We start from the raw sequence: 12,725 nt of genomic DNA on the forward strand, positions 1-12,725 counted from the left end.
CTCAGTTGTTGCATAATTATTGGTATGCAACCGTGCACATCATATTGCGTCGGTTTGAGGGAGTATTATTGGTGAATTGGCTTTCATGTTCTTGATGCTATTCCTTACATTTCCGAAGCTTTGAACTAACGTTTACTGAGTATGAGTGCATTTCTGGGCATTTTTCGTTACGTGTTTCCACACATGTGAATCACTCTGCTTCATCTGTTGTGCTCTACCGACACTCCAGATGTCTTTCTAGGGCATTTGAGTACAAATTCACTACACTTAATACTCAGAACTTCACTGTTGGCTAGCATCCGTACCTGGTGATTATGCAACCACACAAAACGGGCATGAAGGTGTCCGCCATTTTGTATTTGTTCCAGATATCGACTTAATGCAAACGAATTATTGTTACCTGGTAGAAACCATATCAATTCATATCCATTTAGACCAATTTTCATTTGGCCGATTATCCGGGACTCCCTACGTTCCTTTGGGGAATCCCTTGTGCGTGCATGGTAGGATTGTGAAACATACAAAATTCAATAGAACAGGTATGACTTCTTCAGTGATTTTTTTGCCCACCCTCTTTACGTTGGATAGTTTCCGAACTATTGGCGTCCGAAAGTCATTTTCCCACGCTTTCGGCACCTTGTAGATCCGAAACTATGTCTGATAGCCGAAAGTTCAAGAGAACTTTTTTTCTTGTCTCAGTGGCAGGAGCCACCTGCCAAGAGTTGTAACACTTATTTTGCAACATCTGATATATATATTTTGCAACACCTTATTTTGCAACACCATATGTGGAGAGAGAGAAAGAGAGAGATACTTATAATAGTTATATAGCTAGATAGATACAAAAATCTGAGAGTGATAGTAGATGAATAGGTATATGGATATTATTCTCTTAGGAAACAAACCATACAAGATAGGTACAAGAGTTCATTACGTTGTACCTAGGTAGAACCCAACGCCAATTTTTTCACCTTGGTTTTGAACTAAGAACTGTTTCTATTACACTGATCACCAGTTGAATTAGAGACACATACCTAATACCGTGTAGCACCACTTTTCGCTCGGATAACAACGGCTACCCGCCGCGGCATGAACTCCACAAGGCGCCTGATGTATTGTTGTGGCAAACCCGATCAATATCTGCTGCAAAGTCTCGAACAGAGTCCTCAGGTTGGTCGGAAGAGGGTCCACAGCCTGAAGGCGTCCCAGATGTGTTCAATGGGATTGAGGTCCGGCGACCGTGATGGCCAGGGAAGTATTGCCAGATCAGAGTAGTACTCATCAAACCGATCTGCTGCCATCCTAGAGCGGTGGCCCGGCGCATTGCCTTGGCGAAAGATAAGGTCACCATCCGGATGTTACAGCTGAGCAAATGACAGGACATGGTCATGCAAAAGATCGCTGTAGTATTCACCTGTGAGGGACCGTGTCACACGTGTTAGGGAACCCAAAGGCCAGTTGCCAGCCCAAAAATAGGGGGCCCGGTAGAAGTTAGAGGGGGCCGACCCAACCATATTATAGTTCATTTGCAAGCCTACCATGAAAATTTTAGGGGGAACGGTCGACCCTAGTCCCCGTGGATTCGGGCCTAGAAACCCATTTCAGTCGACGTAAACACACCCACATAAAAATACCACCCCCATCGTACTGCACAGTTTCCTGGTGGCACGATGGATACATTGCCTTATGGGGTAGTGACGCACCTATACCCGTCTATTGGCATGTACCAATGTGAAACGAGAATCATCTGTCCAGGCAACACATGTTCCACATTTCCACGGTCCAGTGGCGGTGTTTCTTTGCTCATGCTAGACGTTGTTTCCTGTGTTGTGCGGTTAGAAGGGGGTACTTGCGTGAACCGATGGCTTCTGTACCCCAGGGCAAGTAGATGGTTGTGAATTGTGTGGCTGCTAACATGGCGTTGTCCTGCATTAAACCTCTCCGCGATTTCACGCACTGTGGCCCGTCTATTGGTTATTACGATGCGGGCCTGTCGGAGGCTACTCCTGTCGTCGACACGCCCTTGACTGCGCCAGTTTGCTCGTGCGGGCGGGGTTTTATTGGAAACCAGGTACTCACTCCCTTGACACAGTTGCTTTTGAAAATCCGAAAACAGCAGGCACTTACGAAATCGAGCCACCCAGTCGTCTGGCCCCTACAATTTGACCACGGTCAAATGCATTCAGGTCCTTCGTCTTGCCCATCACACATTGCACTGTAACGGATACTGAGAGAGAAAGCTCACGACAGCAGTACACGCGCTCTGCGTTTCATTCACATACATTGGTGAAGCCTCTACAGGGCGGTTTCTGCAACTGTCCTGCTGTCTCTAATTCAATTGGTGATCAGAGGTGTATATTTTGTAGCGTCACGTTCAATCAAAACTGACTTGAAGGGGGGAAAACTTATGAAAGATGAGATCTAGTGCATGTAACTTTAAAGCGTTACCAAAATTAGTCTTTTGTTATGTGAAAATTTCAGATGTTTATTCTCATCAATACAAATATAAAGCATTCAAAAGAATTTACAATTAAGAAATGGAAACCTTTTATTAACATGATTGGGAAACCCTTTATCTGTCGCTTCAGACATATTTCTTGGTACCCACCCATTGAAATTTCTGTCTGGCTATAGAATTGAACGATTCAAACTTACTTGTTTTCGCAACAATTTAAGCGAGCGTGAAAAGTACAGAGGTGTTTTCACAAATTTCTTAGGCTACTTTCCTTCACTCGTGGTTATATCATGCGTATGTATGCATGTCTGGGTATAACAAAGGGTTCTGCGAACTCGAAATATTTTAACAACCGGTTCTAGTGAACCGGTGCGAACCGGCTGAATAGCACCACTGACAATAAATATTCATCATCGAGGTAACGTATCCGAATTTCTTTTATATGGTTGTTATTTCATGCACCATCACTGCATGTACGACATTTACCAGTTCGGAGAGACAAGAATCTTAGCCTCTCTATATTTAAGATTTGCATCTACAATCTTTTCATATACACGAGTATTAAAAATGTCCAATATCTGACCCTTAGGGTACTCTTTGAATTTTTCTTTCATTTTAACATACGGTTTACCAAACATTTTTAGGGTCATCAAGTCTAGAGGCTTAGGTGGGCAGGTCATGTAGCTAGGATGGAAGAAAGTAGAAACGCTTTCAAAGTCTTGGCTGGAAGACCAATCGGAAAACAACCATTAGGAAGACCTAGGCGCAGATGGGAGGACAATATTAAGATGGATCTCGCAGAAATAGGAATACAAAGTAGAAACTGGATCCAGTTGGCTAAGGATAAAAGTCAGTGGAGAGCTTTTGTGAACGTGGCATTGAACGTCTGGGTTGCATAAGTCATAGACTTAATATACTAGGGTTCCCGAACAGAGAAATCTTTGAATTTCTTTCTTTCTTTCTTTCTTTTTAACATACTAGGTTCCCCAACAGAGACTACCTTGACCGAGGTACGTAATAATTACTACTCTTCCAGGCCAGATCACATGTTTAAAGTTACCAGAAGTAGTTGAGTTCGACGCTTATTCAGCATTCTTCTTCCAAGAACTGGGACGTAGTAAACGATTACAATTTGCTAAAAATCAATTATGGGGGAATGTTTTCTGTTGTAGGGAAACTTACTATAGTTTCTTTGAGAGTACGTTATTGTTATGCCATCTGGCAACACTTCATAGACGGATAGTTGACGGTGTAGACCAGAGTTCCAATTCAGGTCCGTGTTACATGATAGTCATAGTATCAAATATAATTGGAGACTTTTTGTCATAAATTTAGAGCGTAAAACAAATTAAGAACTTGTGAGAAAGTAACAAAAAATGTACTTTTTTTCGTTCAGCGTATTAAATTCAGCGTTCAGATATTGATTTCTACAAATTTGTGTAATATTCAATGATGCTACTTGATAGGTCTATTCTTAATTTTGTATATTGGTGCTATCTATTGGTTCATGTTTTAACTATCTATCGAGTCTCAACAATTCAGCGACTCATGAGAGTGTGAGAGTGCAACGCTCGCCAAGTCAATGTGAGCCAGTTCAGTTCAGTCACATGTAGAAACAATTTTTCAAGGCTATTGTGAATATGTAAACGTAAAGTTTCGTATCTGTCAAAAAAGTTGTTTACTGTATTATACTTGGGAAATCCTCTATAGAAATGTTATGTTAATTTTAATTAGTTAGTTGGTTTTGGTGTTTTTTTTTTTTTTTATTTGTGCACTATTTTTATGATTATTTTTTAATGTAAGTCCTTCCATATATAATTCAATTGATACAACTTGTCTCTTGTGACACGTGCTTTCCTCTATTTTTTCGTTCCTGCACGTGGTCATAACAACCAGCCAAGAAAGACTGTTTCTATGGCAACAGCACGTTCAGCCAATTATAGTGGCTCATTTCTCTCGCTCTGCAGTGGTAAACATTCCACTCTCTCCGTATGTTGCCAGTTTGAATATAAACAAATGCAAATTGTTTTAGTCGAATGTCAACTTGAGTAGTGGACCTGGTGGTTATTGAAAGTATTCCTTTTAGTTCATTTTTGTGTCATTTAGCATTCTACATTTAGTAAATGTTAATACGGAACAACAAACAATTCACTTGTTCTAGTCGTGTAATTTCAATATTCGACGCAAAAGCTGGCAACGCAGCATTGAGCACCACGTGCGCGCAGCGAGCTGTCACAAGGGGCAAGTAATATCAATTGCAGTGTAGTAATATTGGTGACGCTGTTGTGATCCATTGTGCTAGAAACAAACTATTTGAATGTCCACCTTAACAATCAAACACAATCAAATGAACAATATTTGTTTTAATTGAGTTTAAGAACATACATTATTAGCAAGCACAATAATGCGTTAACAACAAGAATATCTATTACAAGTAAATAGTATTGTACACTGTACTCCAAGTTTTGAATTCCAGTCAGGTAATAAGATGCATCTCATAGTATTTACAGTGAATAAAAACTAAAGTAACACACTATATTCATCTTGTATCATTGACTATGTTGTTACCACACCATCTATCTTGTATAAAGTAGATGTTTTGCTTTTTAGAAGCTTTTCAAAGATCAACCGTTAATTCAGATTCAACGTCACTTCAACTTTACTTCATAATAATAACAGATTTTTTGTGTGGGTTTATTTATCCACCAATCCTTGGGCCACACACATGTTGAAGTACAAGCCCTTTTTAGCGATCAATTCCTTATGCGTTCCTTCTTCCACCAACTCTCCGAGATTAATAACTATTATATAATCTGAGTTTTGAATAGTAGAAAGCCTGTGAGCAATCGTGATACTTGTTCTGCCTTTCTGTGCTGCAAACAGCGCCTCTTGTACTGTCTAATTGCAAAAAAAGAAAGAAGAAAATATTACATTACAATCAAATTTATATAATGAACATGCAGATTGAACGCTTCATTTCTAAGCTTACAAGATCCTATTCAAAAAGGTAATCGCCGAAATTTCGAGTAACATGGTACTCTTCTTCAGGGTATTTTAAAGGAAGTGTTTTAGGGTAACGATATCAAGTACCTATGTCATATCTATTTCTTAGATGATTGATTTATATGGGGACTTATGTTTCTACTACCTCATGCTCTCGTGTGTTATCTCGGACAAAATTTTTAATCTCTTTTCGTTTCCGCCAGTGAAAAAAAAAAAATGATCAATTACGTAAACATTTCGATGTACATGTAAATGTAAACGCGAATACATTTCTAGGATTAGAAATAGACAAAAAAAATTTAAAAAATGAGTACATTTTACAAAGAAATTGCTAGAAAAATACAGCTTACAAGATTGTCAGCTTGTAGCAGTGGTGGCTTTAGGGAGTAGACCGGGTATTCATGGGCCTACCCAAACATTTTGAAAAATATATAAACGCCAAAAGATACAAAAAAAAAGTAAATGTATTCTCTGGCAAGGGATTACTTGCCAGGTTAAGGGAATCCTTACGTTCCTTTGGGGAATCCCTCGCACACATCTTGTGGAGGTTTGAAACATACATTTTTCAATCGATTGGGTATGACTTCGAGTGTCATGTTCCAAACCACACTCTCTACTTTGCGTTGTTTCTGAATTACAGCCCTCTGAAGCCCATTTTCCCCACGCTTTCGGCACCTTATATCACCGAAAATATCCCTCACTGACCAAAGTTCCAGAGGACTTTTTTGCTGGTTTCGGTGTCGGAAATCAGCTCCCGAAGTTTGTTCAAATAGTTTCTTACCACCCTGTATATTAGTATAAACTTTACATTGTTTCTTCCTTGTTTCAACCAAAGTTAATCCATTCCACACATCATATACTCTTCTCCCAACAAAATTAATATAAAACTTATTTGATTACTTTAAAGAAGAATATGCGGCGATTATTTTTACAAACAGGGTTTTTGCAAGATAAATATATTCAATATAATCACAAAATTATATAAAATAGATATTTTAACACAAAGAGATTCAATATGAATAGAAGCCATATTCGAAAACTTCAAACTTACTTTACTCCTTCCTATGAATATATTCTCAATCTCTTCCATACTGTCTTCTTTTTGTACGATTTGAGAACGCGCTATTAACAATCGAAAATCCACTTAAAATTCATTTCATTAACGCTCTTCTAGTGTGTATTCTGGAACCTTCATGAAAATATCTTTAATTTAGTTTTTCATGTTGCCAATGGCTTTGAATTGGTTCTTGTAAAATTCATAACCAACGACAATAACAAGCAATTCAAGACAAATTTATTGTCAATAATATCCACATCACGATAATTTAAATTTCCTTTAACTTCCTTCACAAAATTAGATAGAAAAGATTATTTTAAACATGCAAAGAGAACTCCAGAATATAAATGTAAATTAAAAAGGTGTTACGCGTAGAGAAAAATGGAAGTATTAATCGAAAGCTAATTTTGAAATTATTTTAATTTACATAATACTACAATCATTATTTTTTAAATTAAGTGTTTTCACATCGAATTGTTCTAAGATATCATCTAAATTGTGTATTATTTATAAATTAAAACTTACAAGGAAATAAAAATTAATATACACATATACATACGAAAATCATATATATATGAATATGTATATATATTAATTTTTTAGATGTAGATTTTGTTTTACAAATATTACACAATTTATAACACATCATAGACTAGTGAATAGACACGTCAGTATGATACATAATCTTTAACAAACAGTTATTATTTATTTATTTATTTATTGAACAAATTCCCAGATACAGCATAACTTTACCATTTTACACAGGGACATGCTAACAAAAAAAAAAAAAAAAACAAGACAACAATAACAACAACATAGAAAAAAAGAGTGTAAAAGTAAAACTATTCCGTCAAAGCTCGTTTAATTGCTCTTTCAAACACTGGGTAGCTCGAAAAAATGTCCACACCAGTTGTTACTTGATTATAACAATTTGGTATTCTATAAAAAAGAGACCTCTGTATAACAGCCAACCTAGGACGGGCAAGATGGAATAGGTGGGTATTCCGGGTGATGCGAGAAGGGACACGTAAGGATAGTTCCTGAAGTAATATTTCCGATCTTAAGCTTCCATTAACTATTTTATGTAGATATTTCAGGTCAGAGATAATTCTGCGTACTTCAGGAGTCTGAATATTAAGATGTCGCAAGAGCTCCTTCTTAGATAATATTCGAAGTGCAGAAACACGAAAACGGACTATAGCGATGAAGAAATTGAGAACAGAATCAAGTCTGGAGAGATGTGTAGGTGCTGCCATGGCCCATATGGGAGAGCAGTATTCAATCTTGGGCGCTATTAAAGTCTTATAAAAAGTTGCTAATGAAGAAACAGTGCGTAGTTCGGTGAATCGATAAAGAAGTCCCAACATGCTTTCTCTCCACTACCACAATTGTACCGCCTTTGTCTACTTCCTTTTCTTTATGTCTTCCAACATCTTATATTCTTTCTTCGATAGGTTTCTCCTTTCCCTATGTACGTTCATTGTCACCATCACCTTGGCCATCTTTTTTATACTGTCCCTTAACTCTTTGTCTTGTATTTGAGATATAGCTTGCTCCGGAATTAAAATCGATGAACAATAGTATATGTTATTAAGAAGTCTTAAGAGATAAATTTTTAATTGTTAGTTTTGTTTTGTAAATTCAGCCTAGTTAGCAAATTTCTTTGTTACTGAGTATGTGTATATACAGTCTCAGCAGACAGAGAATTTAGCAGTTTTGTATCTGTTTTGGTTTGCTCTTGTATACTGTAAGGTGATTTTCTATCAGTTGCCAACCAGGTTACAGGAAGGTCCAGGATTAACTATCTCCTAGTATTTAATTTGCTGTTAATTCTCGTGTATATTATAATGTCTGAAGAAGGCAAAACATATAGCTGGCGAAATTGTTAGGCGATATTAATTTTATGATGAAAACCGGTTTGTCTTGCTTAACGATTAGTTGATTATTGAGCTAGATTGTAGTTAATGTTAAATTTTATTTTCTTCCATTCTTTTCATTCTCTTTCTCTCTCTCTCTTTGGCAAATATATATATATATATATATATAAATTATGTTTATCAGTGTATAATTATGATTTAGTATTCTACAATTAATTTACTTCAATGGTTCTTTTCTCTTACTTATATACAAGAATGTTTGTGGTAACTTCTATGTCGCCTGAGTACGTAGTACGATTAAAACAAATCCATTCTTCAACCGAGAACGAAATGACCAATGAAGAACGCTGAAACATACAGTTACCCAATCAAGATATCCGAACAACTCCCAGATACCTCCATAATGGCTGCTAGTTATTATTCATATAGCTTCCATTTACTCTGGATCTCATTACTTAAAATATACAAATATGGTGATACGAACGTGATAAATTATAGCTATGCTATCTTGGGTGTCTGAGGAGTGGACAAATGGGAAAAAAGGATGGAAAAAATCTGTCTTGGGAGAGAACATAGTATATTTGAAAAAATATCATCTAAATACTATGACTGTTTTACTCGTCTCTTATTCATACCTTTTCACTCTCAGTGTCCAGCGCTGAGGTTGCCTCATCTAACAGCAAGATGGATGGATTTCTTATTATTGCTCGAGCAATTGCAATTCGCTGTTTCTGACCACCAGATAATAAGGTACCTTTCGAACCAACATTTGTTTCATAACCCTAGTAAACACAGAAAAATATTGCTTGAACAAATAGTAATAATCTTCATTTAAAAAAAAATAATAAAAAAAAACTGAAAAATCCTGTACTCTTATTCACATTTGGAATTAATTCAAACAAAAGCGAATCATCTTAGTCAATTAAGATCTTTCTTTCTTAAACATTATTATTCCCTACGCACGGTTGCCAGTACGTTGACTTCAAAAGAGACGTGAGTGGTCAAGTTTTTTAAACAAGATGTAGTCTAATGTGGTATCCATTTTTTAAAAACATCAATACATGAGAATTTTTTTATTTGACAATTATTCCAAAATTTTCACTAAAATATCATCCACAATACTAGTAACACTTAAGTATATTCCCGACTATATTTCTACAAATAGCATGAAAGGTTACAATAAATTTGTATTTACACAACTTTATCTTCCACGACCAAGCTTACGTGGTAAAAATAATTCAAGCTTGATACTAGTCTTACATACACAATTTTGTTTTATCAAGAATAATATGTTCTATTAAGAAAGTTGTTGTTTTTTCTTGACTTAACAAAAGCTTCTGATGTAGTACATCACAATATATTATTAAACAAAGTGTACTTTTATAACGTAAGAGCTTATTTACACAATAGATGAATTTGTACAAACTTATAAACTAGTACTCTTAAAACCCGTCGATCAACCTACTAATTGGCTCATGCTTAATTAGAGCTAATAAATAAATAAATAAATAAATAAAAAACACTTTTGCTTAAAAGTTACATATACTCTACTATGTAGATTAATTTACCAGTAAAGCTCAAAGTTAGCTCTTCGGCATAATCTGGATTTTATATACAGTATATGCATAAACAAATTGTAGGTATTAAATGCACAAAATGTTATAAATTTTAATTGTACGAATTCATGTAACAATTCACCTTAATATTAAAGCCTTTATTTTCAGTACATTTAAGGGAGTTAAGGTGAATTGCAAAATAACCATTACATTATATTCGAAATAAGTCATCAGCTCTAAACTCTATTACTAGAAAATCTGGACTGTAAGATCTCTTTTTCGCATCGAGTAAGAAGACTATTGTAATATCAATAAGCGAGCTCTCTCTGCTGATGTAATGGCTAGCACCATGCGCCTTTAATACACAGGTCCCAAGTTCAATCGGTGGGAGAGGATATTGAACGCAGTACAGTGGTTTAGATTCCACCTTAAGGTTTAGATCCATTTCTCGTATAGCTTCGATGGTCAAAAGAAATATCAATAAACAAGTAAATAAAACACCATCTTCCGAGAAAGACTATCATATAAAAATGTTTTCGACACCCAATCTTCTGAACATTTCTTGTAAAATGTCTGCGAATATAGATATTAAAGACGAAATTTATGCTTTCATAAACGGATAGTGCAGAAGAAGTCACTTGTTATTCACACGAAAATTTTTGTCTAACAACTTTCTAAGACAGAACTGTCAACTTTTAAAACCCTGTTTTCTTTTCGTTCGTGAAACACTCTCTTTTGACAAGCAGACATTTCTTTCTAAAGCTGATTGAATCTGTTTAATTTCTTTTACTTAACTACACGCTGCCCACCTTTTGAGTATAATCTATGATCTGCCTTTGACTAGAGGTCATGCAGTTTCTAAGATATCTTTTCCTTTTTTTTGTCACTTAATCCGCTTTGTTTATTCTTTGAAAATGTTCTACAAGTTCTTGGGAGCTCGTTCATAGCGAAATGGTTACCATTCGAATTCTTTGTGCTGAAGACTCGCTTTCGTCTCCTGGTTTGAGCTCATATGATCGAATTCCACACTAAGCTGTATGCCTAAACTAGATGCAATCTCGGTACTGTAAGGGAATGTTAAATTTACAAGAGAAGTGTTTCTTGACCAGCAGCACTGTACATTTTTGTTTCCATTTTTTTAAAACCAAATCCAACCTTTTCTACCCTTTGAGAATGTTCTCGGCTCATAATGAAAATAATTACTTTAATAGTGATAGTTCTCATTTTGAAACCTTATGAGTTATCAGGTAAGATTTATGAAAGCTTGTTATTTCTTTAATAGTAAAACTAATCTTATTGTGCGTATACAGTTAACCAACGAAATGTTTCCCATTATCAGCTACAGTGTAAGACGAAAATCTAATACCAAGAGCTCATTTTGTGTCTAAATTAGTCAAAATGAAAGGCAGTAATTATAGCTTATTCACAAGAAAAGAAAGAAAAAAAAATGCGCTTTTCTTATGGAAAAGCTATTATTCCTGAATATTTAATTTTGACTAATTAGGTGAAAACGTTCTTCGCGTTATTTTCCCATTATACATTGTAACTGATAATGAGAACAGAGGAGGTTTTTTTTTAATATATTGCTGTATAAATATGTAAGCTAAAAAGGTTAATTTTATTATTAAGTTACTAATACTCTATTGAACAGTCTTTTTATTACCTATACTTGTCAGTTTTTAGATTAGAAGTATATAAAGGGCCTATTTGGTTTGCCATAAGGACCAGACTGTGTCCCGTGATCAGGTCAAAAGTCACGTTGCGTGCTAAATCAAGTCTTAAGATTCCAAATCCAGCTGTGAGAGATTTCAAGCACGTAACTTTCGTGTGATACGCTCTGGGTAATTTGAAGAAGATGCATATACTTTATCATTATTATTGAAGTTTCTCAAACAATTTGACTTTTGACAATGTTCTATCCATATTTACCGTATGTGCTATACATCATTTTGAAGCTCTCGATTATGTCTTTGCAATAAGCTTGCAATTAGCCATTTCTTTATTATAGTTTTTGAGATATGTGGCCGACTTTTTTTTTTCATTGATTTTCCATTGACTCTAATGTTAATGTTGCGTGTATTTTTACTATGTTCCATCCATTTTTACGACAATTTCTTTCTTGAATGTAGAATTTATATAGTTTGTTCTATATTGAAGCTGAATTTCAGCCACCTCCCTCTTTTGGTTTTCGAGATAAGTGGAGGAATTATTTGTTTTTCATTGATTTTCCATTGATATTAATGTTAATGTTTCGTATATCTTGACTATGTTCCATTCATTTTTACGACAATTTCTTTCTTGAATGTAGAATTTATATAGTTTGTTCTATATTGAAGCTGAATTTCAGCCATCTCCCTCTTTTGGTTTTCGAGATAAGTGGAGGAATTATTTGTTTTTCATTGATTTTCCATTGATATTAATGTTAATGTTTCGTGTATTTTGACTATGTTCCATCCATTTTTGCGACAATTTCTTTCTTGATGTAGAACTTATATAGTTTGTTCTATATTGAAGCTGAATTTCAGCCATCTCCCTCTTTTGGTTTTTGAGATAAGTGGAGGAATTATTTGTTTTTCATTGATTTTCCATTGACTCTAATGTTAATGTTTCGTGTATTTTTACTATGTTCCATTAATTTTTACGACAATTTCTTTCTTGAATGTAGAATTTATGTAGTTTGTACTATATTGAAGCTGAATTTCAGCCATCTCCCTCTTTTGGTTTTCGAGATAAGTGGAGGAATTATTTGTTTTTCATTGATTTTCCATTGATATTAA

At 35.3% G+C, this 12,725-nt stretch overlaps 1 protein-coding gene across 1 annotated transcript in view; it reads right to left on the reverse strand.

Annotated features, from left to right (window-relative positions):
* Positions 1-4,803: 4,803 nt before the first annotated feature.
* Positions 4,804-12,725, reverse strand: part of LOC145672059 (ATP-dependent translocase ABCB1-like) — a 112,848-nt gene continuing 104,926 nt past the window's right edge. The window contains exons 20-21 of the mRNA XM_081741291.1: positions 9,028-9,174; positions 4,804-5,353 (exon numbers count right to left, since the gene is read on the reverse strand). Of these exons, the coding sequence (XP_081597417.1) occupies positions 5,150-5,353; positions 9,028-9,174 (351 nt within the window). The 3' untranslated portion in view covers positions 4,804-5,149. The remainder of the gene's footprint in view (positions 5,354-9,027; positions 9,175-12,725) is intronic.

The sequence above is a fragment of the Thermobia domestica genome, chromosome 15, assembly GCF_964235325.1.
Source record: "Thermobia domestica chromosome 15, izTheDome1.hap1.1, whole genome shotgun sequence".
Classification (NCBI taxonomy): domain Eukaryota; kingdom Metazoa; phylum Arthropoda; class Insecta; order Zygentoma; family Lepismatidae; genus Thermobia; species Thermobia domestica.